At 39.2% G+C, this 25,845-nt stretch overlaps 1 protein-coding gene across 3 annotated transcripts in view; it reads right to left on the reverse strand.

Moving 5' to 3' along the window:
• Nucleotides 1–11,835: 11,835 nt before the first annotated feature.
• LOC137334976 (myoD family inhibitor domain-containing protein-like) overlaps nt 11,836–25,845 on the reverse strand; it is a 75,343-nt gene continuing 61,333 nt past the window's right edge. For all 3 annotated transcript variants that reach the window (XM_068000069.1, XM_068000067.1, XM_068000068.1), the window contains 2 exons: nt 23,048–23,323; nt 11,836–13,185 (listed from right to left, as the gene is read on the reverse strand). In XM_068000069.1, the coding sequence (XP_067856170.1) occupies nt 12,935–13,185; nt 23,048–23,323 (527 nt within the window). In that variant the 3' untranslated portion in view covers nt 11,836–12,934. The remainder of the gene's footprint in view (nt 13,186–23,047; nt 23,324–25,845) is intronic.

The following is a 25,845-nucleotide window of genomic DNA, read 5'->3' on the forward strand; positions in this document are numbered from 1 at the left end:
TAGCAAAGGAATCAGCTGTATCAAGCTCTAGTGCTGAATCTGGAAAGGTTTCAAATTTTAAAACATTGTGCGATTACAGAGCACATTGAAGACAGCTGTTATGGAAATTATTCACTTGGAAGGACCAAGTCACTGCAAATGTTCAGCGACACTTGGCAAGTTTCAAAGCCAGGAGTTGGCAAACAACAGTAGCCAGTAGGAATCAAACATAGTGTGTGGAATTAAAGTAGGCCTTAAAGTCAAAATGACATTGGTCAAAATGGGGTTAAAACTTTGCAGGCTAAATACTATAAAATAAACACAAATTTTAAAAGAAAATTTCCCTCTGAGATAAATCCCAATGGAGAGTTGTTTGATGGTAAATAGAATACTAACCAATAACTACTGAACTTTGAATATGGTTTGTAACAATGATAGAAGAAAAACAACTAAAGGGGTGCCTTACAAAGAACAAAATAGATGATTGCTACTACTATTTGCATGCGTAGTTGATGGAGCTACAAAGGGAGCTACAAATTTGGAAAATAATTTTTTAAGTTACATATGAATTGCAATTTTTCACTATGATCGTATTTAGCTGGAGGTCATATAGCTTTTATAAAAAAAATTCAGAAGGTCACATTCATGGTTACTGGAGGAGACAGTGTTACAGATCTGCAACAGTAGTTTTGTTTATTTCTGTAATACGTAAGTAACAACTAATCAGAAATATTTTTGAAAGTACTGAATAGCACCAAAGCATAAATACAGTTCCTAAACAAAATAGTAATATTGTCACTTCCCTTGCATCGGTTCATCTTTATACTGGTGACACACTGAACTCCCAGTTTAAAAGACGGCAATTCTTTTTTTTACTGGAACGTAATGTGATAAAGCTTGCTTTCTTGTAAACTGAGGTCAAATTTATTTTGGAAAGTCATAAATTGAATCTAGGTTAGCAGGTCTAACGAGGCAAATGGAAAAACTTATTCAGTGTCTGTAATTTTTTCCATAAAATAATATGTTTGAAATGTGCAAACCCACTCTCAAGGGATTATACAAATCTTGGTTGGTACTCTTTCCATCCTTTCTCTTAAAAGAAAATATGTTCTGTGGTGGGTTATACAGAGAAACAGTAACATTCTAGATATCTGATCAAACGCCAAATTGGTAGGGCATCACCAGTAAAAAAAAACTGTAGCATGCTTTAAAATATTTAAATTACAATTAATGAAAATTTTGACCACTGACTTCAAAAATATCAAAAAGCACTTAATAAAATTCCTGTCAAAATGACCTACTGTGCCACACTAGGCAAAAAAATGGTTTTAATGGGCATACAACAGCATAACTTTATGTACATTTGTTAAGATATTAAACAAATTAGCAGTTCCAAAGAAGTCTGTACATCATATTAGTGAAGTATCACATCTTGAAAACATCCACACTTGCAGTAAATCGTTTCTAAAAGTGTAATCAATACAGCAAATTCATGGTTAGCTATCTGTAGATAACCTGTTAAGGTTCCAACAGCAACATTACCTAGTTTTAACCCATGGTCAAAATGATACAAACCTCCTGTAAAACCACCAAAAGATTTCAGGCTATAAAGATTTCTGAGCAAACAGATTACTGCTGGAATGTTTCTTCCTTTTCTGCTAATTTTCACAGTGGAGTCGGCAACAGGTAATGTCATGCATCAAGAATGTGGCCCTTGGCCATCAATGTATACAGCATGTATGCCATACTCTGTTGCAATATTGTTGTAATTTGTCTTTATCAATTTGAAAATATCTGTATTGATTAAATGAGTAACATTTACTTTTGGCAGATCCCACTGGAGTCTGGATAACTTAAACTTATACTTAGTTGGCTAATATTTTTGAGGGGATTAGAAAGTTAATATCAACAGAATCGCTCCTGCATTCTAACCTAAGGCTATTTTTAATGCAGAACTTTGGCATCATAATGTGATTCTTAACAGCAGAGAGATAAATTCATCATGCCAAACTGAAATTTTATTGGCATGTGTATTGCTGCTCATCAGCAATCATTTAATGAACATTTTATCAGCAGAAAGGTCCAATTTGTTGAGAAAATTGGTTTTAAATTTAATTAGATGACCGTTCAAACCATGGCAGTCAACAAGCCTGGAAATGTATATACTTAACATGCGTTTACCCTCAAGTTAACTTGATTTTGTACTTGTTTGTCCGTAGAATACAGCCAGATACAGAAAAATATTGTTATGGCAATAGACTCAAATTGTCAATACATTGCCTCAGGCAAATAGTGAAAGTATAGTTAGCGAGATTCTGTTTTGACAGACCAACTCTCATACACGAGTGGTGCATTTCAGAAATTATTTTGCAATCCAGAGTCAATGTGCCTTAATGAGAATATCCACTTACCATAATTTTGAACTAAAAAGATTAATAATCATCCGCAAACCACTTGCTGTATGGAATACTGATATTGCAAACCTAATTATTAAGTCTAGTAGTTTGAGAAACTATTAAACTGGTCTTTTACAACAAGAATTTAATGTAAACAACAATCATTTTCCTAACATTTGCACTTCAATGCTGGTTATTAAAAATAAAAAGGACAAATAGCCAATAAAATAATTTTCCACTATTAGTGGACTTCAGAACTAGGTGAGTCATCTTCATACCAAATAGTATCATATTTTGCTCTAAAAATGCACTTCCCTACTGAATAAAAACCCTGCAGAAAGTTGTACTGAAAATCTAAAGTTGTGTTCAAATAAAAACCAGATTATACCATGATTATTAAAAATGATCCTACCTGTTATACATTAAATTCAGTATGTGGGGCATACATTTCTTTGAAAACACATAAGTACCTGCAGTACCCATTATTCCTATAGGTGGCACTATGATAGGTATTTTCAATGTTAAGGCTGTCACACTGTGTGACACACAAGCTACTATTTTACAGTTAGAGTATATTATCCTGAGGTTGCATAATCTGGCTACTGGGTTCCCACAAATTACTTGAAATGTTTTGTGAAATCTTTTTCAGCCATTAATTTTTTTCCTCAGTAACTGAAATTTATAATATCTAGAGAAGGGTTTAAACAAAAAAAATCACATATTTTACAATAACATGATTAAATGTATCAATTAAACTGTCTTTTATGTCTTCATTAAAGTTTTACTTGAAGGCCTCAGCCTTTCCCAAAGGCATGCAGTCTGAGCATGTGCACTGGACCTAATTTCGCAGGATGCATCCATACTCATACGGCAGCTCCATTGAGGGAATATTTTTCTTCACCTCCTAGCACTTACTGTCCAGTAGCTTTTCAAGTAATTTTGAAAAACAAGAGGGCAAATTTCAAAAAATTTAAAAGAAACGTTGTGTGTTTGTTTGAGAGAGAAAAATGATAAGTGTTTTGATTACCTCTTGTAACTTTTGTTTTGTGTAGAAACATTTTTAAAAAGTGGACTAAACTAATGGACAGTGCGGGGGAGATATATAAAAAGAGAGCGAGAAAGACCATGACAGCTACGAGAAAGAGCAAGCATGAATTATACAAGAGACCGAGCGATACAAGAGATATGAGAGAGAGATATGAAGAGAGAGAGGGGGTAAACAGGTGACTGGGTGGACAGAAGTATTAGCTATTTTGATTTAAAATTGTGCTTTTTATATTTTTATAGCTAAGGTAGGAGAAAAACTGGTTGAGGATGAAGGAGTACTCTGGATTCTCAGCATCAACCCTTGTGTGGATCACGTTGGAGGGGGGGGGGGGGGGGAAAGAGTGGATGGAGGGTTAAAGGTGAGGTGACAGTGGAGTAAGGTGGAGGGAAGGATACTGGGAATGAATGGAGTGAGTATTGGATGTGATGGGAGTGAGAGGGTGGGATGAAGCATAAGTGATTGGGGAGGTGGTGGGTAGTATGGCATGGTGTGGTAAAGAAAAAACCCACCAAAGACTGCAGGTCAAATTTAACCTGTAACCCTTACCCGAAATGCAGCCTGAGCAAAAAGAGAACAGCCAAAGAGGACTAGCAGAGAAGCAAGAAACTTTAAAGAGAGAGAAGCAGCAAAGAAGAGAAAGACAAAAGCAGAAAAGTCAGAATCACCAACACAAAGACATCAGAGACAGTTGAGTGACCATACTCTTTGACTAATCATGTGCAACTCCAGAGAGAGCGACTATAATTAAAAAACAAATCAATTTGCTAGACAAACTATTTTACTCACCTGAGTCAGCTTCTCCTCTTCAATATCTCAGTGCACATATTCTTCTGAGAGAAATCCACAACATTATCGGGCATCTTTCCAGCGGTTCTTACATTGGAACAACTTGGTGGTATAGTATTCAGGTGTTCATAGTCTATGTGACATGTTCAAAGATATTGACAGAAACTGGATGCATTTAATCATAGTTGACAATAAGTCATTTAATCATACTGCAGGAACAATTGTTCATTTGACATCCAGAGATTTTAAAAATTCCAAACTAGCAGACCATAAAAGTGTTTTATACACCATACACAATGTTAATCTATTATAAGAAACTTTTGAAGAGGAATACTATTTTTAAAGTAGAATAGGATCAAACTCATGTACGTATGGATTTTTATGCAGTCAAAAATTGAATTAACATTAGAATATAGGATTAAATAAATAAAAAAATGCAGAAAAGATTTGGCCAAGCATTGTCACACCCAATTAGAGTCTCTAGGTTATAACCCCATTAAGCTTGGTGAGCTAACTCACAATTGGGAATTCTAATGGAGGCGCTACCCAAATAGATTAATTGGGTGTGACATTAAATAGACTTTAAAATAAAATACTCTACTTGACAACCTGTATTCATCATTTGATGTGATAGAAAAGTTTTCCAGATAAACAAAGGTCCAAGACTTCATTTGAATCTTTAAAAAAATACATTTAACAAGATGTATTAAAACTACATCAGGGGGCAGAAATTGGTTTAAGCCAGTTTTCGGGCGCAGAATGGGGGCCACGGTCTGAGTACGTGCCCAATCACGTGGATACAACCAAGGCCCCAAATTGGTCTCCCTGGTTAGTTTTAATAAGAAAGGTGTGCTGCCAGCTCTACCTGCACTGTTCATTGGCAGTTTGCCTAATAGGGGAGCGCCATATCGCACACCGCTTGAAGGCAGTCTAAACCTCTTAAAAGGGACGTGCTCTTTGGCTACAGATTGTGGACAATGGCAGGCACAGAAGGAGCTGGACCCCCTGTTCTTCTGACTCTGCGTTAGAGGGATTGGTGGAGGAGGTCAGCAGGAGAAGGGACATCTTCTATTCACCAGGCAGCGGGAAGACATCAAGGCAACACTCTTTGCTTAGTGTTGCACTACCTGCTCCCCAGCATTCACCCTTCTCGTCCTCGATTACTAGCATTCTGCAATCACTGCAGTACACTTCACTCCATCTCCTCTTATTGAAGCACTCTACACCTGCTACTCTCCTCACTATTACTTCCATCACATCCGCACACCTCTGCCATCTTTCACACACCTGCAACACTATTCTACACTGACATGCACATCCTCAAAGCTTGTCACCACTCCAACACTGATATACTCCTTTCTTGCACAGCAAGCTCGTATGCAATAACAGGGAGCAGCCAGCCACAGGAGAAGGGGCATGCTTCATCCATGTGCTAATCCCACTTGAAGAACAAGAATGGACATAGCAGGCAGGAGGCGCGGCGTCTGACGAGGCTGGAGGACAAGCCGTGCAGGGGTTTTAGAAGATCTTTCCCTTGTTCCCTTGCTCAGGGAGCCGGAGAGAGCAGTACTGCAGAACAGGAAACATGAATTAACCTTATACTTGCAGAAACCAGCTCGGTGACCGTCACTCCATGTAGTTAAAAGGGTAGGCTGGAGGGGTCTTCACGTGGAGCAAAGGCAGGGGAATAGAACGGCCTAGGAAGCAGCTCACCAGAGGGAGAACTCGCATCCTAGCCCTGATGCAGGGGGTACAGATGAACACGTCAAGGACCCACCATAGATAAGAAGACTGGTGACAATCCATATGGAGCTTTTTAGTGCACTGGCCTGCCTCCCAGCAAATTTGCCCACAATATCGGAGAGTATGTAGTAGTTCGGCTCGAACTTGTGTGGCATCTTTGCACACAGCATCAAGACCATGTAATCAACCATACAGCGAGTGAGCACTGCAATGGAGCCTCTCCGAACAGCTCTGACAGCTTCAATGGAAGCTAATGCTGCTTGGCTTAACAAAACCTAAAGGAGAGCATGGATAGGGGCTTCAAGAGCCTATCAACATGCCTGCACTCTTTTTTCACACAGAGCAGACAGACAGAGCCAGACTGACATTGGCTCCAATGGCAGAGGCACCTGCTACCTTCTCAGGATAACTGCATGCCTGCTTCCCCATCAGCCTGTCAACCAGTGCCCTCGTTTGTGCCAAACAGCCAGCTGGGGCAGGCCAACCAGTCCGAATCAGTCCCAGCAGTCTGCATCCGGGCGCTCAATGGCCAGAGCTCCTGAAGGCCGTCTACCACAGCCATCTCAAGTGCCCTCAGCGGAAGTTCAATAGCGTTTCACCTCCCAAGCTGTAGCCACTGGGGAACAACCTCATAGGAGTACTAGACTAAGTAACCATGCACACAAGACAGGCACTAGGGATTTGCACAAGAGTGATTTGTAGGTAGGCATTAGTCATGTAACCATTTGTCAAATCAAGACTGGAATCTTTTGGAATAGTGAAATAAAATGGTTTTTTTTTGGTACAGCCATCTTCATAGTCTTAGTGATGTAACAAGAACACCCATGAATTTGTACAGTTTGTGGACATGATGGTGGGTGTCAGGACTGGGTCGGATGGAAGGAGAGAGTGTTGGTGCTTGGGGAGGGGAGGGATGGTTGAGGAGAATCTCTCCTCAATATTATGCTGCCTTTTAGCTCAAGCAGCTCACAGCAGTGCTGGGCTATGCTCTTCCGTTTCCTCATCCCCTTCTTCATCTTCCTGCTCCACTTCCTCAGGAAGCTCCAAGGCAACTTCTCTTTGTATTGCAAGATTGTTTGCTGCATGCTGCACAATTATAAATCTTGACACTCACACTGAGCTGCATTGAAGGACTCCTCCTGAACTGTGCAGAAAACGGAATCATTGTTTCAGAACACAAATGGTTTGCTCAATCAGAGCCCTTGTTGTTGCAAGGCTCTCGTTAAATTGGCACTCCGTATCTGTGCCTGGGTTCCTGACAGGAGTCATGAGCCAGTTGGTGAGAGGATGCCCCATGTCCCCCAGTAGCCAGGCTTCCATCCAATGGTCTGGGTGGAACAAAGGCGGTGGTGAGGAATGGCGCAGTAGGAAAGCGTCATGACTACTGCTCGGAAACCAGGCACAGACCTGCGCGAACCGCTGTTGAGCTCACAAACAAGTTGAGCATTGAGCGAAGGGAAGCCCTTCCAGTTGAGAGACAGTGATGCGGAACAAGTAGGGCTACATGCATGAAGTCTATGATGCCCTGAACCTGCAGGAATCCAGCAACACGGGCAAATCCCAGTACTCTTTCTTCCAGCTTGACAACCTCTAGGGGGAAAGATAGTGAACAGTTGTCGCCTTACAAACAGTGCATCAGTGATCTGGCAGATGGCGTGTGCATAGCAAACATACTGACGTGCTGATGTCACCAGAAGCAGTTTGGAAGAAGCCAGAAGCATAAAGGTTGATAGCCACGGTGACCTTCACTGCCACAGGCAGCGCAGTACATACCCTGTTGTGTGGCTCCAATTCTTGCTCCATCATGGTAGCATAAGGAATTGACTGTCTCTTTGTTGAAACGCAGCTGCCTTGCACACTGCTCCTCTGTGAGGTCCAGGTATAATGTTTGATTTCTGAATGCCTACTACACCCATGTGTCCTTTGCCCTTTTCTTGCAGCCTGTGCAGGTCTTTGCTGCTGCTCCTTCTCCTGATTTGAGCCTCAAGGGTAAGTCCAACAGCATTCCCATGTTCAGCAATTAAGCAGTTTGGAAGCTTTTAGAAATGATAATCTGGGCAAAATTAATAGTCACTTGGACGATTGTGGATTAATAAAGGAACGCCAGCATGGATTTGTTAAAGGCAAATAGTGTTTAACTAACTTGATTCAGTTTTTTGATGAGGTAACAGAGGGTTGATGAGGGCAATGCGGTTGATGTTGTGTATATGGACTTTCAAAAGGCATTTGGTAAAGTGCCACATAATAGGCTGGTCAACAAAATTGAAGCCCATGGAATAAAAGGGGCAGTGGCAGCATGGATACAAAATTGGCTAAGTGACAGGAAACGGAGAGTAGTGGTGAACGGTTGTTTTTCGGACTGGAGGAAGGTATACAGTGGTGTTCCCCAAGGGTCGGTACTAGAACCAATGCTTTTTTTGATATATTAATGACTTGGACTTGGGTGTACAGAGCAGAATTTCAAAATTTGCAGATGACACAAAATTTGGAAGCATAGTAAGCAGTGAGGAGGATAGTAATAGACTTCAAGAGGATATAGACAGGCTGGTGGAATGGGCAGACACACGGCAGATGAAATTTAATGCAGGAAAGTGCAAAGTGATGCATTTTGGCAGGAAGAACAGGGAGAGGCAATATAAATGGTACAATTCCAAAGGGGGTGCAGGATCAGAGAGATCTGGGGATATATGTCCACAAATCTTTGAAGGTGGCAGGACAGGTTGAGAAAGCAGTTAAAAAAGCATACGGGATCTTGGGCTTTATAAATAGAGGCATAAGAGTACAAAAGTAAGGAAGTTATGTTGAACCTTTGTAAAACACTGGTTCGTCCATTGTGCCCAATTCTGGGCACCGCACTTTAGGATGGATGTGAAGGCTTCAGAGAGGGTGCAGAAAAGATTTACTAGAAGGGTTCCAGGGATGAGGGACTTCAGTTACTTGGATAGACTGGAGAGGCTGGGGTTGTTCTCCTTAGAGCAGAAAAGGTTGAGAGGAGATTTGATAGAAGTGTTTAAAATCATGACTGGTTTAGATAAAGTAAACAAAGAGAAACATTGGCGGAAGGGTTGAGAACCAGATGACTCAGATTTAAGGTGAATGGCAAAAGAACCAAAGGCGACGTGAGGAAAAGCTTTTTTTACGCAGCGAGTAGTTATAATCTGGAATGGGCTGCGTGAAAAGGTGGTGGATGCAAATTCAATCATGGCTTTCCAAAAGGAATTGGATAAATATTTGAACGGAAAAAATTTGCAGGGCCACAGGGAAAGAGTGGGGGAATGGGACTAACTGGATTGCACTTACAAAGAGCCGGCAAAGGCGCAATAGGCTGAATGGCCTCTTTCTGTGCAGTAACAATTTTATGATTCTAAGAACCAGCAAATCTTGTGAAGCAGTTCCTGCCCTCTGCAAAAGTATCTCAGACAAACACTGCCAAAACAGCTAAAAACATGTACCAAAAGCACCCTAGAAACTGTTGACCGGAGGTCACCGGTTACGGTTATTGGCTTAGTACAAAGAGAAGAGTCAATTCTCTCTTAACTCTCAATTTGCTTTATTCACGCCGTTAGATCATATACATATAGCTTATACGTCTGGTTAGATATAGACATGCAGTTTGCACCAGGTTATACAGTTTTATACCCAAACTAGGATCTAAACGCACACCCACTAGGTTTCTCTGACACTTCCTGAGTGGTCACAGATTATAAAGGCTAATACCCGAAAAGGAGAGCTGACGCTGGCCAGGCGTTCCGTTCTCTCTCTCTCTTTCAACATCGTTTCTACGTCCCTGACGTCGGTCCTTCCACTTCCGCGATAGTTGGTCTCCGGAGTCTTCGCTCTGGCTCCACACCCCAGATTCTTCATTCTTATTCTGAATCTTATCTCTTCAAGCTGTGCTGTCTCTCTCTCCCGTTGGTTTAGGCTTGCTCGCCTAGTCTGTGTCTTCTCCTCATTGGCTCTGTCCCAAGGACTTAGGTAGCATTACCTCATTACTCCTTTTCTAAATAAGGACTTGTGTCTTATCACATCTCCTTTGTCTTTCACAAAACTTAGCTAATTCAAACCGGTTCCAGCCAGCTCAGGCCAGCGACTGAACTCAGGTTACTTCAGTTCAAAAGTTGCTTTTGCCTGTGTGTCAGCAGCTCGGAATAAACTCTGTAGTTTCTGCATCCCCTGGCCAACAAAACCTAAAGCGACTAACCAGAGACTTACCTTATTGGAAGAGACGATCCCTTTAAATACCACTTGTGAAAGCTGCTTGCCAATTGTTCCTGCCATGATTTGTTGGGCAGGATAAGGAAGTGACGATTCAGGCATGCATGGTCACCAATTTCACAAAAAGGGCAGGATTCAGGCGCAGGACTCTGATTACCATATTTAAATTATGTCTGAACCAATATGGCGTCAGGTGCTGTTTCAGCACAGAACGTCGTGCTACAGAATTTGACTTTTTGGAACCCACTTTGGACTCGGAAAACGTGCAAAACTTATACCTATTTCCACCCTGAGGTTTCCATTATAATAAAGAACAGTCACTCTTCACAAGGATTTTATCTTGAGTTGATTTGAAATCATATCTACTATTTTGTTATTTGAAAGAATGTGTATTCTGACATATTTCATGGCACATCCCTCGGATATGTAGATATTTCATAACCAAACATTCCATCCAAAACCATTACTTTCCAATCCGTTACTCTCAGGATTTGAATACCAAACCTAATACTAATTAAACTGCAAATGGGATCGTAGTTTGCTGCCATCCAATTGGGAACATTCCTTCTGAATCCACTGTGGCCTGATCAGGTACTCTGAATTCATATATCAAACCTAATAATGATTCCATTGTAAATTCTGTGTTGATCAAGCTGCAATACGAACAGGCACAAGCATGGCAACAACATTCATGGATCAATCAGCTAAGGAAGGAAGGAAGGTTAGTAAACATAGCAGCATTTTTGCAAACCAAGACAACTTCGAAAATCCATTAACAAACTCTACGGTAACAAAAACAAATCATTCAATTGCAGGGCTTGATTTCTCTCCCCCTCCTCTTCCCTCCCCCACTTCAAGTAGTTATATCTGGCCAGACATTCTTCTGAAGCCAAGGGCTTTAAGGAAGCACCAATTTCCACTCAGCAAAATTATGCAAATATTGACCATACAGAACCTTATTGCTCTAAGCAAATTCACAAGACCAATTTGATTTGTAATACTTCGGATTCCCACCCAACACACACATACACACACACACACACACATACACTTACTGGAGTGAATCTTTGTATAAATACATGTTAAAATATGCAACACTGAATAAGTGGCTCCTTCTCCCATTCCACCTCCCAAGTAACTTTCAAATGTGAAGCTGTTTGAAAAAACATTTAAAGAAAGTCAAATGTCATGCAAAATGCCAATATTCTTAGAATGAATTGAGCAGTCAAGCTCGAAAATCAAACCGCATAATTAATTTCTCATGTGTCTTTCATATGAATCATACTATTTGGCCGTTCATGATGTTCCCCCATAATGCAACAGCCTAATAGTGTAAAATCAGTTCGTCTGGCAAAGCTGCCTTGACCACCCACATATATACTTTCAGGTATACTCATTGTCTATCGAACAAAATCATTTTCTGGGGTTCATTATTTATATTTTAAGACTCTCCAATTGCTATGTAGTTCCTAATTAATTCTATTCAGTGGCTTCTATAGTTACACAACTAGCATAAAAACAACATTGGAATAAAATCTTCAAAACTTATTAACATTAAGAGGAAGAGAACAAAGTAATGCTTAAATTCAGAGCATGTTCAATAGATTCAATTTGTCAACAAGATTATACATTCACACAGGGTTGAACAAAATATAGCCAATGTTTAAATTGAGTCAAATTACTTTTATTTTTAAATTGTGTCGGTTGTTTTAGTACATGGCTGAGACCAATGCTCTAGTCTGTAAAAAAAATACAGAAAGCCATAAAAAATATATATCTGGTCCGCCTTGGTTTATCTCACAAAATGAAGCAACGTACAAGTTAAGAGAAAACACACAACTCATTTTTCAGAGCAAGCAAATATCCCTATCCTGTAATACTACATTGCTTTATCACCTTATTTGGTTCATTACTACTCTACACAATAAGTTTCCAGAAAAAGAATCATTTTTCAAATGAAAAATAAGGATCTTAAATTAATGAACTATATGAAAGTATTCAAAACCCCTCCCACTTTCCCCATGCAGGTATGCTTAAGCAGGTTTTCAATTTAAACACATTTTTAAAGGAAAATAAGCAGAGATGAATACTTGTAACATTTGTTCCTATTTGTAGGATATAACAAAAGGAAGCCTTTACACAGTTAAATCCTTAATTTGTTTTTACACCAAGACACTAAACTCAAAGAATATACACTTAACAGTAAAATGTATATTTCTAATAATTTAATGTAGCATTTAATACAATCGGTAACCAAACTGATTTCTTTAATTTGAACCAAAAGCATTGAAAATGATTAGGGCAGAATGTTGTGAAGCTGGATTGTAAACCTGGTTAAGTGTAAAATCCAATTTTTTAAAAAAAAATCTTCATCGGTATACAGCATGAATGCATATAAAAAAAGTTTGTGCAGGAATAGCTTTGGTTTTTGAAAATGTGCACAACCTAATCATGTACACATACAACGTTCCACGGCAACAGCTTTGCCTAATAACAATGCAACATTTGCAAGCTTTAAAAGGGGAAAAACTTGTACAGCACATTTTAAAACCAAATATGCCAAATCAATTGCCCACATTAGTTCAGAGATGATATAAATTTCCACAGTGATTTTTTTTATACAAATGTAGAAGTTAGAGTGCAACTGTTTTGTCTTCATAATGTTGAACATGACCAGGGTATTTTGGTATCTCCTGTCTTGGCAACAGAATGGACGTTATCTCCAGTTTGTTCAGCTTGTTTTTAAAATTCATGTTGCTTCAGATGATCACGAAGGAAAGCAAATCCCACAACATTCCATACAGATTTCCAAACAGTCTGAGGACTCACAACAGGCATCCATAATGCCACAGTCCATGTCACATGGGCAGTTACAATCATCCCCAAACTCATCTGGTCCACAACAGCAGCAACAGTTTTCAGATGTACAGATACCACAGGAAGCTTGTCCCAGGATAATGTTGCAGAAGGTGATGAACTCACAGAACAGGCAGGCGAGAATGCAATGCACACAACCATCTTCAAGTGGGAACAAGTATAAAATACCACACATCCCACAGATTGTAAAATTGGAGGGGGGTGGGGGGAGGGGGGGAAAGGGGGAAGAAAGGTATAATGTCATATCACAGCAAGGCAAAAGACAAAGCTAAATCAAAACACAACGATTGGCAGGTATCTTCTATTCAGTAAGACATACTATGATAATTTTACAGCTGAAAATATGAATTATTTAAGAAGTCTGTAACTAATTATCAGTAATGGTTAACAGAAATACTAAGGAATCTCAATATTCTATATATTTTACCAAGTTTATACTGGAGTGATTCCAATATGAACTACAATAAAGAAACAAAAAACTTGGTGAATCAATCCGCTTTGTGCTCCACCCCCAAAAACATCAAAAGCAATTATTATGCCACTGTAAATCTGGTCATGGTAATGGAGACTAAAGGAAGCATTAAGAACATAGGAAATAGAAGCAAGAGTAGGCTATACAGCCCCTCGAGCCTGCTCCGCCATTCAATTTCCTTTCATACTTCCAGGGAAATATGTCAGGTTGTTCGTTTGAAATCACTAAACTGTTGTCCCTTTTCTTGCCCATGTTAAGATTTAAAAAGGCCAAGATCTACAAGATTGTAAAATACTTGTGAGTGGTACTTGTAGTAATCCCAGGTGCCAGTACACATGCTGTGCAAAAGACTTTCACTGAAGTTTTTGTGCCTTCTGTATTCTTTCCAAAATGTTATGCACTAGTTTACAATAGTTTTGCTTAACCTATACATACGTTAGAGTTCTTCAGAATTCCATTTATCTCTTCGAAATGAATATAATGTTGATACACTGGTGATCATTCGTTGGGAATCACTTACATGTGACCAGATGGGATCTTATAAATTACATGTAAACAAATGAGGCAAAGTAGTTCTATTTGAAGACTACACATAAAAACAGTTAACTGTTTTACTAAATGTATTCCAAACTTAGTTTACACAGTTCCAAGAAGTTATCTGAAATATAAACAATATTCAGAGATTTTGCTTTGTGCTGGGGAATGGAACTCTTCATATTTGGGTACCAAGTGTCAACATCAAACACTCCCTGGTCAATTGTAAACAATTTTACAACACCAAGTTATAGTCCAGCAATTTTATTTTAAATTCACAAGCTTTCGGAGAAAATCTCCGAAAGCTTGTGAATTTAAAATAAAATTGCTGGACTATAACTTGGTGTTGTAAAATTGTTTACAATTGTCAACCCCAGTCCATCACCGGCATCTCCACATCATGACTCCCTGGTCAGACACAGCACAGGCAGAGTGAGAAAAAAAGCTCCCTCTACTCTACCGTAACAACGTGCCTCAGTTTCAAGCACAGAAGAGCACTGTCTATTGCACCAATCGGACATTATTTGCAGTTTCCATACCAGCCATCCCAAGCAAGATTGCCAATTAGTGCCAGTTTTGGGTTGTAGGTTCATGCAGGCTAGGAACTCGATTGAGACCACCCAAACCCATTTCACATAGGACCCTTATAGACTGCAGATAGAGCAGATTTGCAGCTCATCAGTCGTGGATCGATTTGAACTCAGGTCCCAGAGATGAAACGGCATGTGTTTAACCCAATGCACCACCCAGTTCCCTGATCAATTTTTTTTTAATTAACATATTAATTTTATCTTTCTTACATATAACCAGAGTTTTTATACAAGAGACTTACATTAAAAATGAAAATAGAATACCAGTGAAATAAATAAAATGAAATCAGGACTTTAAAGAATTGCACCGGGAATTTCCTCGGGATTTCTCCCGATCAGCCGCCGTAACTTCTCCGGATGAGCAGAAACCCTGTTTATAATACTTAAACGGGGTTTCCAAAGTTACAGTGGTCAATCTGGAGGAAATGTCTGGCAATGCACATGTCCAAATTGTATGCAAGTGGATTTTAGTGTACAAATTGAGTGATGTGAAGACTGTTATCTAATTTAACCTTTGAACTATCATTTCTTGCTGACTGAAGCAAACAAATTCAAGATTTTCCCTAATAGCTAATTTAAGTTTTGAACATGATATTAGCATATTGTTAAGCTCACTTACACAACACAAACCTTGAACCAGCTCCATTTTAGCTAGCTATGCTGGCAGAGTTCAGAGCACTCGAAACAAATCTCCAGACACTCAGTTGTCTCACAGCAAGAATCAAAGAGGGCAAAATCGAAGTCACAGACACAGTTGTCCTCAGCAGGGGTCTCCTCAAGGCTCATGCAGCAACAGGCACAGCAATCACAGCAGGAATCACAGACACCATGCTGCCAGAAGGAGCAAACCTGAAGAAGGCCAAGGGTGAGCTCGGTGCAGCGACAGAAGAGACAGGCCAGAACCAAAGAAGCACAGCAGTCTGATGCAGAGAGAAAGGTTTGAATAAGCCAAATAAAGTCAATAAGATAAGTAAATACAGGATCATGAAAAAAGTACATTTGTTCAAGTGTTCTTCATAGAGACACGTTCAACCCACCTTTTCATTTTTGGCTTTGAGTTTATATTTTTTTGCACATAAAATATAGCATCTAATGTGCGAGAAAAAGAGAAAAATGAAGCAAACATTCAAATATCTAGACCATTTTATGGCCTAATACAACAAAGACAAAAGAAAAGATAGAAGAGGTGAGAAGCCTCGTTCCTTTAAATTAGACCTATAAACACAAATATAGTATGATACAACTAGATATTGCAAGTTTTAATTTCCTACAGCATTTATGGTGGGCATCCCAACAACACCTGACGTAGTTTGCTGGACTCCTAACAGAGGGTCACAAATTCAAATCACCGATTTGACTGACATTCATAACTCATCCACTCTGACAGAGCAGAGCAAGTTTTGCCAGTTATTAGCATGGGCTTCCAGATGAAGCGCCAAGAGGTAGCTCTAAAACGAACAGGCCCAGTCCATACTAGAAGAGCGCTTCTTCTCGTTAGCAAGCTACTGAGATAACCCCATGGCCAAATCAGACCTGCCCTCCTGACAAGGAAAGCATGTCGGTAAAAAGCAACAGTGGGGAACCTAATAGGAGCAGAAGAAATCAAATAGGTTCGAGTTCATTTTATTGTTCACTAAGGTGAAAGTTGTCAGCATTGGAGAAATTAATATTTTTCCATGAAGCATCAGATCAAAATCTTGTAGATCATGCACATTAAAGGACAAATGCAGAGTAAAGCTTCTTTTACTCTGCCACAAAAGCTTGTCTTATCTCTCAGTCTCAGAAGACGGCCCTACTTCACCATCGCTGATATGCCAAAATATCAGCAACACAAGCAAATGGATTGAGACTGCAAAATCCAATTCATGTCAGAACCCCTATGGTCAACAAAAAGAATTCATCCCATCAGCCAGGACTGGATCTAAAGGACAATAGTATGTTAATGTGTTACCTACTTCAAATGTAACTTTTAATTTTTACCCTATAGAGACCCAAACACAGACACTCAGTTAAGTCAGTTAACATGGGCAAGTCATCCCATACAGTTAGCAACAATCAACATATTTTATAATTCCAGATTCTGATAGGCGCTCACAATTTTTAAATTTAGTACCAGGCAGGTCTTACGGTCACCAAAGAGGGTGCCAACTTTCACTAACTATGGAGCAGTTCACTGACAAACCCACCACAACATCAGCTGAGAGGGTCTTACTAAGTTTCAGACCCAGATGGTCTTTTTTCATTGAACTACCAAAATGAGATTAAGAATGCAAGATAACCCGTGGGCAGGGAGGGGCATAAGTGGAAAAAAGAATTACACTGAAAATTATTATTCCCTACCCATACAGCAATATACTGTTAAGAAAAGAGGTCTACACTCAAATACACGACAGACAATATTCCTGTTAGAAAGCAAATTAACAGGCAGCACCAATAAGTCTGCAATATCAACAAGTGTTCAATTCTCCATCTCATTCAGCTGCAGCTCATTAGCAGCAAGAATACTAACCAGTTACAGGATTTTCCCTTTTATTGATAGTGCCAGCAGCAGCAGCAGACCAAACTCATGAGCATGAGTTAGTTCCTGGGAACCTCTCACTAGGACACATCATACAGCTATCTCTGGAACACAACAGAACGTAAGCCATGTTGTCACCTACTTTTGACTTCTAGTTTACCATTCATAGCAAGCAAAAAAACAAGCCCATTGGCAATACAGTGGCCCAGTTCTTACACAGACAACTATCATCCACTACTAATCAGCATGCAAGAAAAATAACTACAACTGCACATAAGTTTTCTTTGGCAGACACCTGAATATTGTTTTGCAACCATCTTAATATTTCAACAAAGGAAAAGTACAGAAACTTGTCTTTTTTGGGGGGTTGGGAGAGTGTAAATTTCCCACTACTTATTCTGGAGAAAATTGTGTCCAAATGTTAAACACTGAAAGACCATGGGCTCTTGCAAACCTGGAAATCTGACAATATAAAGAGGTAATGAATGTAGTTCTCGTAGCTTTTCTTTTCCTTGCAAACATAATCAGTATGGCAACAGACAAATGATTGCAATGTAAATAAAAGTTTGATCGCAATTACTGGACAAAAGCCTAAATGCAGCTTGCTGTAGCTTGAACTGCTACCTCAAGGAATTAATTTACATAATTAAAGAAAGTTTTGGTCAAATAATCACAATTTAAACACTTCATTTAGTATGGAGAAATATTACTATACTAAACAAAACTATTCTCCAGGAAAGGTCTTATTTTGCAACATTCAGCAGCTATGTGGTTTAAATAGTATGTTGTTGTTTATGGTTCTAGTACTGTTTTTGAAATGGACTACAACATAAATTATGCCCTCACTTAAATTGAAATAATTAAGCATACAGATATAATAAACCACTTGGTTTTCTTCTCCAGGGATACTCTATTTTCCATCCCTCCCCTTTCTTCTGCTTTATACAATCCCTGGTCACATATAGGGTTAGGGTTTAGCCTATTCTTATGGAAGGAGACGAGAGTGCATTTAGGTTCCACAAAAAAAACCTGCACATTTGTTTTGTCTTTTTTTCCCTACAGATCCTAGAAAATATTTGTATTATTTGTGGAACAGTTTCATAGGTCATCAATTTTTTTCCCCCCAAAATACTACAAATGTTGGAGCATTACAAGATGATATAGTCAACTTGATAATGAGTTTAAGTCTGTCTAAGGAGGCCAGCAGACAGGGATGTTGTAGTTTTAAAAATTCAGTCATTAATATGCTGCTTCAAATAGAGTCCTCAACTCACTTCCTTTATGTCTCGTACATCCTGTTTTGATTTCCTGAAAAATTAGTTGCTCCCTAAAGCCTATTAATTATCGTTAATATAACTGACTGTTAGGCCCTCAAGGCAGAAGCAGTAATTGACTCGTCAATTTATCTCCACTTTCAGGTATTACCCAAGTTCATGACATCGATTAAAACACTATAATGCACTTTCTAGCTTCACTAAATCTGAAGTGATTTGAAAAAACAAAAAGCACACCAAGGACAGGAGTTAACTGGCATTTTGTTGGTTAAATATGAATGCAGGAAATATGTATTACTCTCTTGCTCCATTATTAAATGCAAATAAGGCACTGGTAAAATAAACTACTGGCTATGGTTTAACTGAAAGAGAGAAATTCGCACGTATGAATAAATCACATTTTTATTCAATACAGATCAGAAACTGAACAGGCCAGTCTCTGTTTAAATGCAAATTAGAAAAGGATCTAACTAAGCATTTGATTAATCCCCTATATTTTAAACCTGGGAAAGGGATCTAGTTCAGAGATTTTCATATTTTGCAATAGACATATACGAGTCCCCTGCATAGGTGACAATAAAAAAAATGAACACCTTGTTACATTTCAAAAAATGCACAGCACCATTAGGTTAATAGCAGTTTTGAGTGTAATTTGCCGATAGGCATGTACAGGGTTAAACAAGCACACCAAATGACATACTTCTTTCTATAGACTATGGGTGCATCTACACTGCTGGAATTTCGGGTTTCAGGCAGGCAGTGTCGAGTTTACACTGCCTGGTTGAAACATGAATTCCGTTGGTCACGCAAAGAGCTCCTCTCCCAGTAGTTAAATTCTAAATGTTTAGACTTTGCTTGCAGCAGTACCTGTAATCTTGAAATCATTTGCAAGTAGGTTTTTTAAAAAATGTTACAAAAGTCCAAGGGATACTCTGAGTGCCTTTCACACCTGGTTTGAAACTGCACTGGATTGACATTCCAAACAGTATCAAATGGAAGCAGTGTGAGGCTCCCTCTGCTTTGTTCCAGAATCAGGCCCAAACACTGGATTAGTTCGAAAGTCAAAAGCCTCGATTTTCCAAGGTTATGTTAAAGCTAAGCAGCCTCACCGGCGCTACGCATAGGTTGGAAAATCAAGCCTCGAGGCTATCATGCCCAAATTGTGCCTGATTTTCTGAGGCGCAATTATTTTTTTTTTGGGGGGGGGGGGGCGCAAGGGGAAGAAAATGAGGCTATATTACTGTATTAATTACTTAAATAAGATCCCTCATCAAATTTCCTCACTGTGGATAAAGCTCTACCCATACAAAACAGGCACTCCGGGGATCTGATGTAAACTGCCCTTTCTTTTCCTATAGAAAATACCATACTAACTGGGATATTGCTGCGTTGTTTAATATTTTTCTTATTCACGAGGAGGGTTTGAAGTTAAGTGAGTTTTTTTTTATAACTGTCACTCTGTAAATTCACTAATTTTCTGTACAATGAAGTAACTTAATGATTTTGTATCTCGCCTCATCTCACTGAAGTGCTTTAAATCGACCTACAGAAAAGCTGGAGAAACGCACGCGAGGGCATATGTGAAAGTCAAAATATCCAAGTCAGATCACGAGTGAGTATTATTGTTACCCCCCACCCCACCCCCTGCAGGATATGCCACAGTATTATTATGAACTGGTCGCTATGGGCACACCCCGAATGTAAGTTGCGGGAACCGCTAACTGAGCGACCAATGCCACTGAATCCAAGGGAATATTTAAAGCAAACTCAAATTTGTAATAGCTACTCTAGTATATATTCTAGTTGTACTTCAAAGCTCAAAAAAATGCAGTAAAAACATCAATCGCTCTTAGTAACTTGATCAGGATTCAAGCATCCTGGGAATGTTAACTATCACTGCCAGAACTTATATGCAATCAAAGAGTGCACATCTGCACTTGTTCCTTGAGGACAGTTTATGTTGCCCACACCTGTAAAGCATACCACACTATCCAATTATTTATCACAGGATAGGATGAAGAGAATAGTAATTGAGACACTATTTGTTGGACTGAGTTCTGTATTAAACAGACTGTGCGTGGAAATTGGTTATGGCCTGTATGGGCCAATAACCAGTGGCGAGCTGACAGCATGCGCCCCAACCAGAAGGCCCGAGGCCGACCCGAAATTATTCCTTGGGCCACATTAACATTTGCCTCGACAGGCACCTCATATCTTTCATTCCTGCTCCTCCTGGCTCCACAAAAAAAAACTTACCTAAGAATCCTAAGCAGTGCAGGCCTGTCTCCTGCTCCACCCAATCGAAAACAATTTCTGCAAGACTACCTAAAACAAGTAGAAGACCCCTTATTTACTTAAGCAAGGGGCCCAACACCCGTTTTAGGCAGCCGCCTAGGAAGCCTGCAAAGCCGCCTTAATCAATATGGCTTAATGTAGGATGTTGCGCCCCAAAATCGGTCCTTCATGCCCCCATTATCTGCCCAGAAAATGGGCACAAGGAACCATTTCTAAGTTTCAGTAATACTGTAACCTACAGGAACAATTTCCCTGGAGTAGGTTACTAAATGTAATCATATGGTAGGTTTGATTATCAATAGTAAAAGTTATTAAATGTAAACAAGCCAAAATGCATTGCAGTATTGTAATGCAAGCTTATTATAAAGCAAAGTCTGTGGTTTTGCATCAATTTTAAGATTCAATACATTTTGCACATTACTCTGCAATTATTGACAAGCTCCTCGTTTCTGTGCAATTGCAGGAATATATATGTTGGCTTTTCTGGTTATTGTGAAAACAGCTTTTGCTCCTCACAATGAGTAATGCTGGGAGCTAGCATGGTGCCTATGCAGCAGAGCAGTTATAAGTGTTGGATACAACATGCTCACCTTCACTTTTCTGATCTGTAAACAGCTTTATCTGGTGGGAGAAACTGATACAGTTGCCCTTAAAAAAAAATTATACAGTGGCACACATGGAGTGCTACTGAGCCACATAAAGCAGGTGATTTCCACATTCAAATTTTGATCTGTGCTGAGTTTGTTGATCTCAGCCAGACAATGGTAGGTGCACTACATTCAGTCTCATCATCTCTTGGATAGGGAGGGGAATATTGACCAGAATGCCTGCCCCTGAACAGCATCCAAATGCCATGCTCCAACTTCACATTAATAGCTGTCAAGTGAGGAAAGGGATGGGCTTGGCCTGAGGACACAATATTTGGTTTACGTTTTAAGAATGGACACTTCGGTGAGGTGTCATACTTGGGTATATTTTGTCCTTCAGGAAAGGAGAAATTTTTTTTTAAAAATCAAGAGGATGCGAGGAAAAAAAATCATTTTGAAAGGAATTCAGGTCCTTGAATTTGGATTATGTAGAATCATAGAAAGGTTACAATACGGAAGGAGGCCATCGGCCCATCGAGTCCGTGCCGGCTCTATGCAACAGCAATCTAGCTAGTCCCACTCCCCCGCCCTATCCCTGTAACCCTGCAATTTTTTTCCTTTCAAATACTTATCCAGTTCCCTTTTGAAGGCCATGATTGAATCTGCCTCCACCACCCCCTCTGGCAGTGCATTCCAGATCCTAAACACTCGATGTGTAAAAAAGTTTATCCTCATGTCACCTTTGGTTCTTTTGCCAATCAATTTAAAACTATGTCCTCTGGTTTTTGACCCTTCTGCCAATGGGAACAGTTTCTCTCTATCTACTCTATCTAGACCCTTCATGATTTTGAATACCTCTATCAAATCTCCTCTCAACCTTCTCTGTTCCAAGGAGAACAACCCCAGCTTCTCCAGTCTATCCACGTAACTAAAGTCCCTCATCCCTGGAATCATTCTAGTTAATCTCTTCTTGCTCCCTCTCTAAGGCCTTCACATCTTTCCTAAAGTGCAGTGCTCAGAACTGGACACAATACTCCAGCTGTGGCCGAACCAGTGTTTTAAAAAGGTTCATCATGACTTCCTTGCTTATGTACTCTTTGCCTCTATTTATAAAGCCTAGGATTCAGTATGCTTTTCTAACTGCTTTCTCAACCTGCCCTGCCACCTTCAATGATTTGTGTACATATACCCCCAGATCTCCCTGTTCCTGTACCCCTTTTAGAATTGCGGCCTTTAGTTTAGATATAGAGATTTTAAATGAACAAAATGATGGTATTTTGATGCTCACACTCCAAACACATTTGCAAAATTTGTGCACAATTCTAAATATACCATTAAGTATTCACATTGATGGTCACATGACAAGCAGCCAGATTTGCATGATCTTAGATCCTTAAATTATATTGAAATATATCCAATTACTTCTTGCTGGTGGGTCAGGATGAACAGATAAAGCAAAATGATTCATAAGCCTGCAAGGTAACAAAATCATTTCCCAATCTGCTTTGAAGAGTTTACTGAATGAATTCTTCCTTGGTGAACAATAACTGAAGAAAATAATGCTGTAATTCTTAATAAGAATTCTCTTCAAATGAATTATAAAAGCAATTTTTTAAAAGCCACTGTCGAAAAATCAGCACAGATACATAGTCGCTACTAGTCTTGTTCCATAACATTATTTAAAACAAACGTTAGAATGTAGTAAGAAAATAATTCTGCATAGTTAAGCTTACCTTCTGGTGTGGATGCTGGTTTCTGAGAATTGGTAGAGCTTAATTTGCTTTTCCTGCTGCCATTACTACTCACAGAAAGGCTTGATTGGAGTTTTCTGTGCACTTTTTGAGAGACTGGAGCAGAAAGCTTTCTGTGGTCTGAAATTCCATGTGTGACCCCATTGTGGATTCCATTTATATTACTCAGACTCATGTGGCCATTTTGCAATTTGCCAGTTTCCCCCTCAGTCTGTTCCAGTGCTGAAGTAGTTGGCCAAGGCAGTGATTGAGGTTGAGCTGAAAGAATATATTGCAAGGAGGAAAAATGAAAACTCAAGTTTTATTTTTCAAATGATTGATATTAATTTTTGGTACAAATTAAAGATTAGTAAAATTTCATAATCTCTAGATTTCCAGAAAAGTCAAACTGTTGTAAAAATCTTTCAACAGCAGTTTTTTTTAATCCAACATGTGAGTACTAGAAAGAACTGTGATCCAAAATCTATATTCTTTAAAACAATTCTTTTGCTACAAAATAGCACAGGTTTCAATATAATTTAGTGCAAAAATGTTACACATTCAACACATAATCTAATGGCATTCATAAGGACAATTGAAAACATGAAGAAAGCTGTACTGTGAAGGTCCAGGAAGCAAGAGACCCATACAATAGCAACACTTCAAAAGTACTTAATTGGCTGTAAAACGCTTTGGGATAATTTGAAGTCGTAAAAGGCGTTATATAAGTGCAAGTCTTTCTTTTTCTTTTACCCATTCAAATTTGGTAAAACTAAAAAAGCACAAACTCATGATTCATGTCAACAAATAAAGGTATGTACAAACTCAAAACAATGTAACCTTAAAATCTGAAAATGTATTTAATTGCACATTGAAAATCCATGCTTCGTATGCCATTTGTAGTTATAAGAATTCATACAGTGATGTTCGTGCTAAAATGTTTTCAAATTCTCATCCCCCAATTGTAAACTTTATATAGTGAAACCTGTGCAAAGGGATACCTGCAAAAAAGGGACACTCATTGACAGTCCCAAATAATTTACTGTACATAGAATGACCATTCTGAAAATACGGACACCTGATACAAGTCCCTTAGGCGTCCCTAATTTACAGGTTTCACTGTAGTACCATCATCTTGTAAAAACAATCCCCCATTCTAGTCACGTGCCCATCTGACATCAAGTCATGGACGAACTGGAACTTTCTCCAGCTCAACATCTGCAAGACAAAGAATCTTTTCAGCCCTCACCAGAAGATTTGCACCTTTGCCCCCGATTTTTTAAGACCACTTACTCCCACCTCAACCACATTGCCTACCTGAGCATCACCACCCCTGAATCTCCCGTCCATGCATATTTCACCTCCAGACTACTTCTCGAACACACTCCTTGCCTCCCAAAATCCAGAATCTCCAACTCATCCAGAACTTTATCATCTAAATTCTATCCCACGCTAAGTCCCATTCACAGATCCCTCCTGCCTTTACCAACCTCCAACAGAATCTAACCGCCCAACGTACTGATGTCAAAATTGTCATTCTTTTCTATAAATCCCTGTATGGCCTTGATCCACTCTATCTCTGCAACTTTCTCCCACTCCCAGTTTGCACCCTACGTTATTCCAACTTTTGACTTTCGGTGCATCCCTCCCACTCAGCCATTGGTGGCAAAGCCTTTTACCATCATGCCGTAGCACTTCAAAATGTTTTCACAAACCTTCCCTCCTTTTAAGTGACTTCTCAATCCAGACTATTAAACCTCTCCCAAATTCTGCCCAGTGTCCAGATTCTCTTTACAAAGTGTCATGAGCCAATTCATTACATTAAAAGGTGTTATATAAGTGCAAGTTGTTGCAATAGACACAGCAAAATTTGGTGACAAAGAAAAAATTACATTGGTAATAAAACTCAGTAAAAAAAGTTCTACATATTATGCAAAAATAAAAAGATGACTGCTGCTATGCTAAAGGCCAAATTATCCTCTGGGCAATGAGTATAATTCATTCTTCATATAGTTAGCCTTCATTACACAATAGGTAAATCTTGCAAGTTAAAAGCAGGATCATATATGATGCTCATCAGAGATTTTGATTCAGGATGAACACAACTGTCCCTCTCTTGCCTCTTACACAGGATCTCCAATTAAATGCTTTAACCAGGAAGCAGCTGTATAGCACAAGGTCAAGCCAGAAGTTCAGAATAGGTTTCCAGTCCGTTCCCACTTCTCCAGCCCCCAAGGCATTAGAAAATTATTTTAGCAAGTTTAAAATGATTTTTTAATTTTCATTTATAAACATACAGATTTTGTCCAGCTTTGTCAGATATGTCTGGAATCCAGAAATGTATTCAAGATAGAAACACATTTAAGAGGTTCACATCTAAAATCATACATGTATCCAGTCTTCAATGCACCATCTGCCTTTTAAAAAAAATGCAGTGTAGTTGTGTTTAAGATACGGATTCACTAACAGTTGTAACTATGCAAAAGTCCAAACTGAGAAAGCCAGGTAACAAGACCAAACCCCAAAGGGGAGTGAAGGGGTGCTAGAAAACATGATGCATACAATAACTATTTGTAAGTGGAATACTATGCCTAAAGGGAACAATCTAGCTTGCTTTCTTCATGTATTATCCATACAACATGGATAGGAACACAGGAACATATTAACAGGAGTAGGCCATTTAGCTCCTCGAGCCTGTTCCGTCATTCAATGAGATCGCGGCTGATCTGTGACCTAACTCCACATACCTGCCTTAACCAAACGTAATAAGGGATATGGGGCTAATAAAAATCTATCAATCT

The sequence above is a fragment of the Heptranchias perlo genome, chromosome 18 (assembly GCF_035084215.1).
Source record: "Heptranchias perlo isolate sHepPer1 chromosome 18, sHepPer1.hap1, whole genome shotgun sequence".
In the NCBI taxonomy this organism is placed as follows: domain Eukaryota; kingdom Metazoa; phylum Chordata; class Chondrichthyes; order Hexanchiformes; family Hexanchidae; genus Heptranchias; species Heptranchias perlo.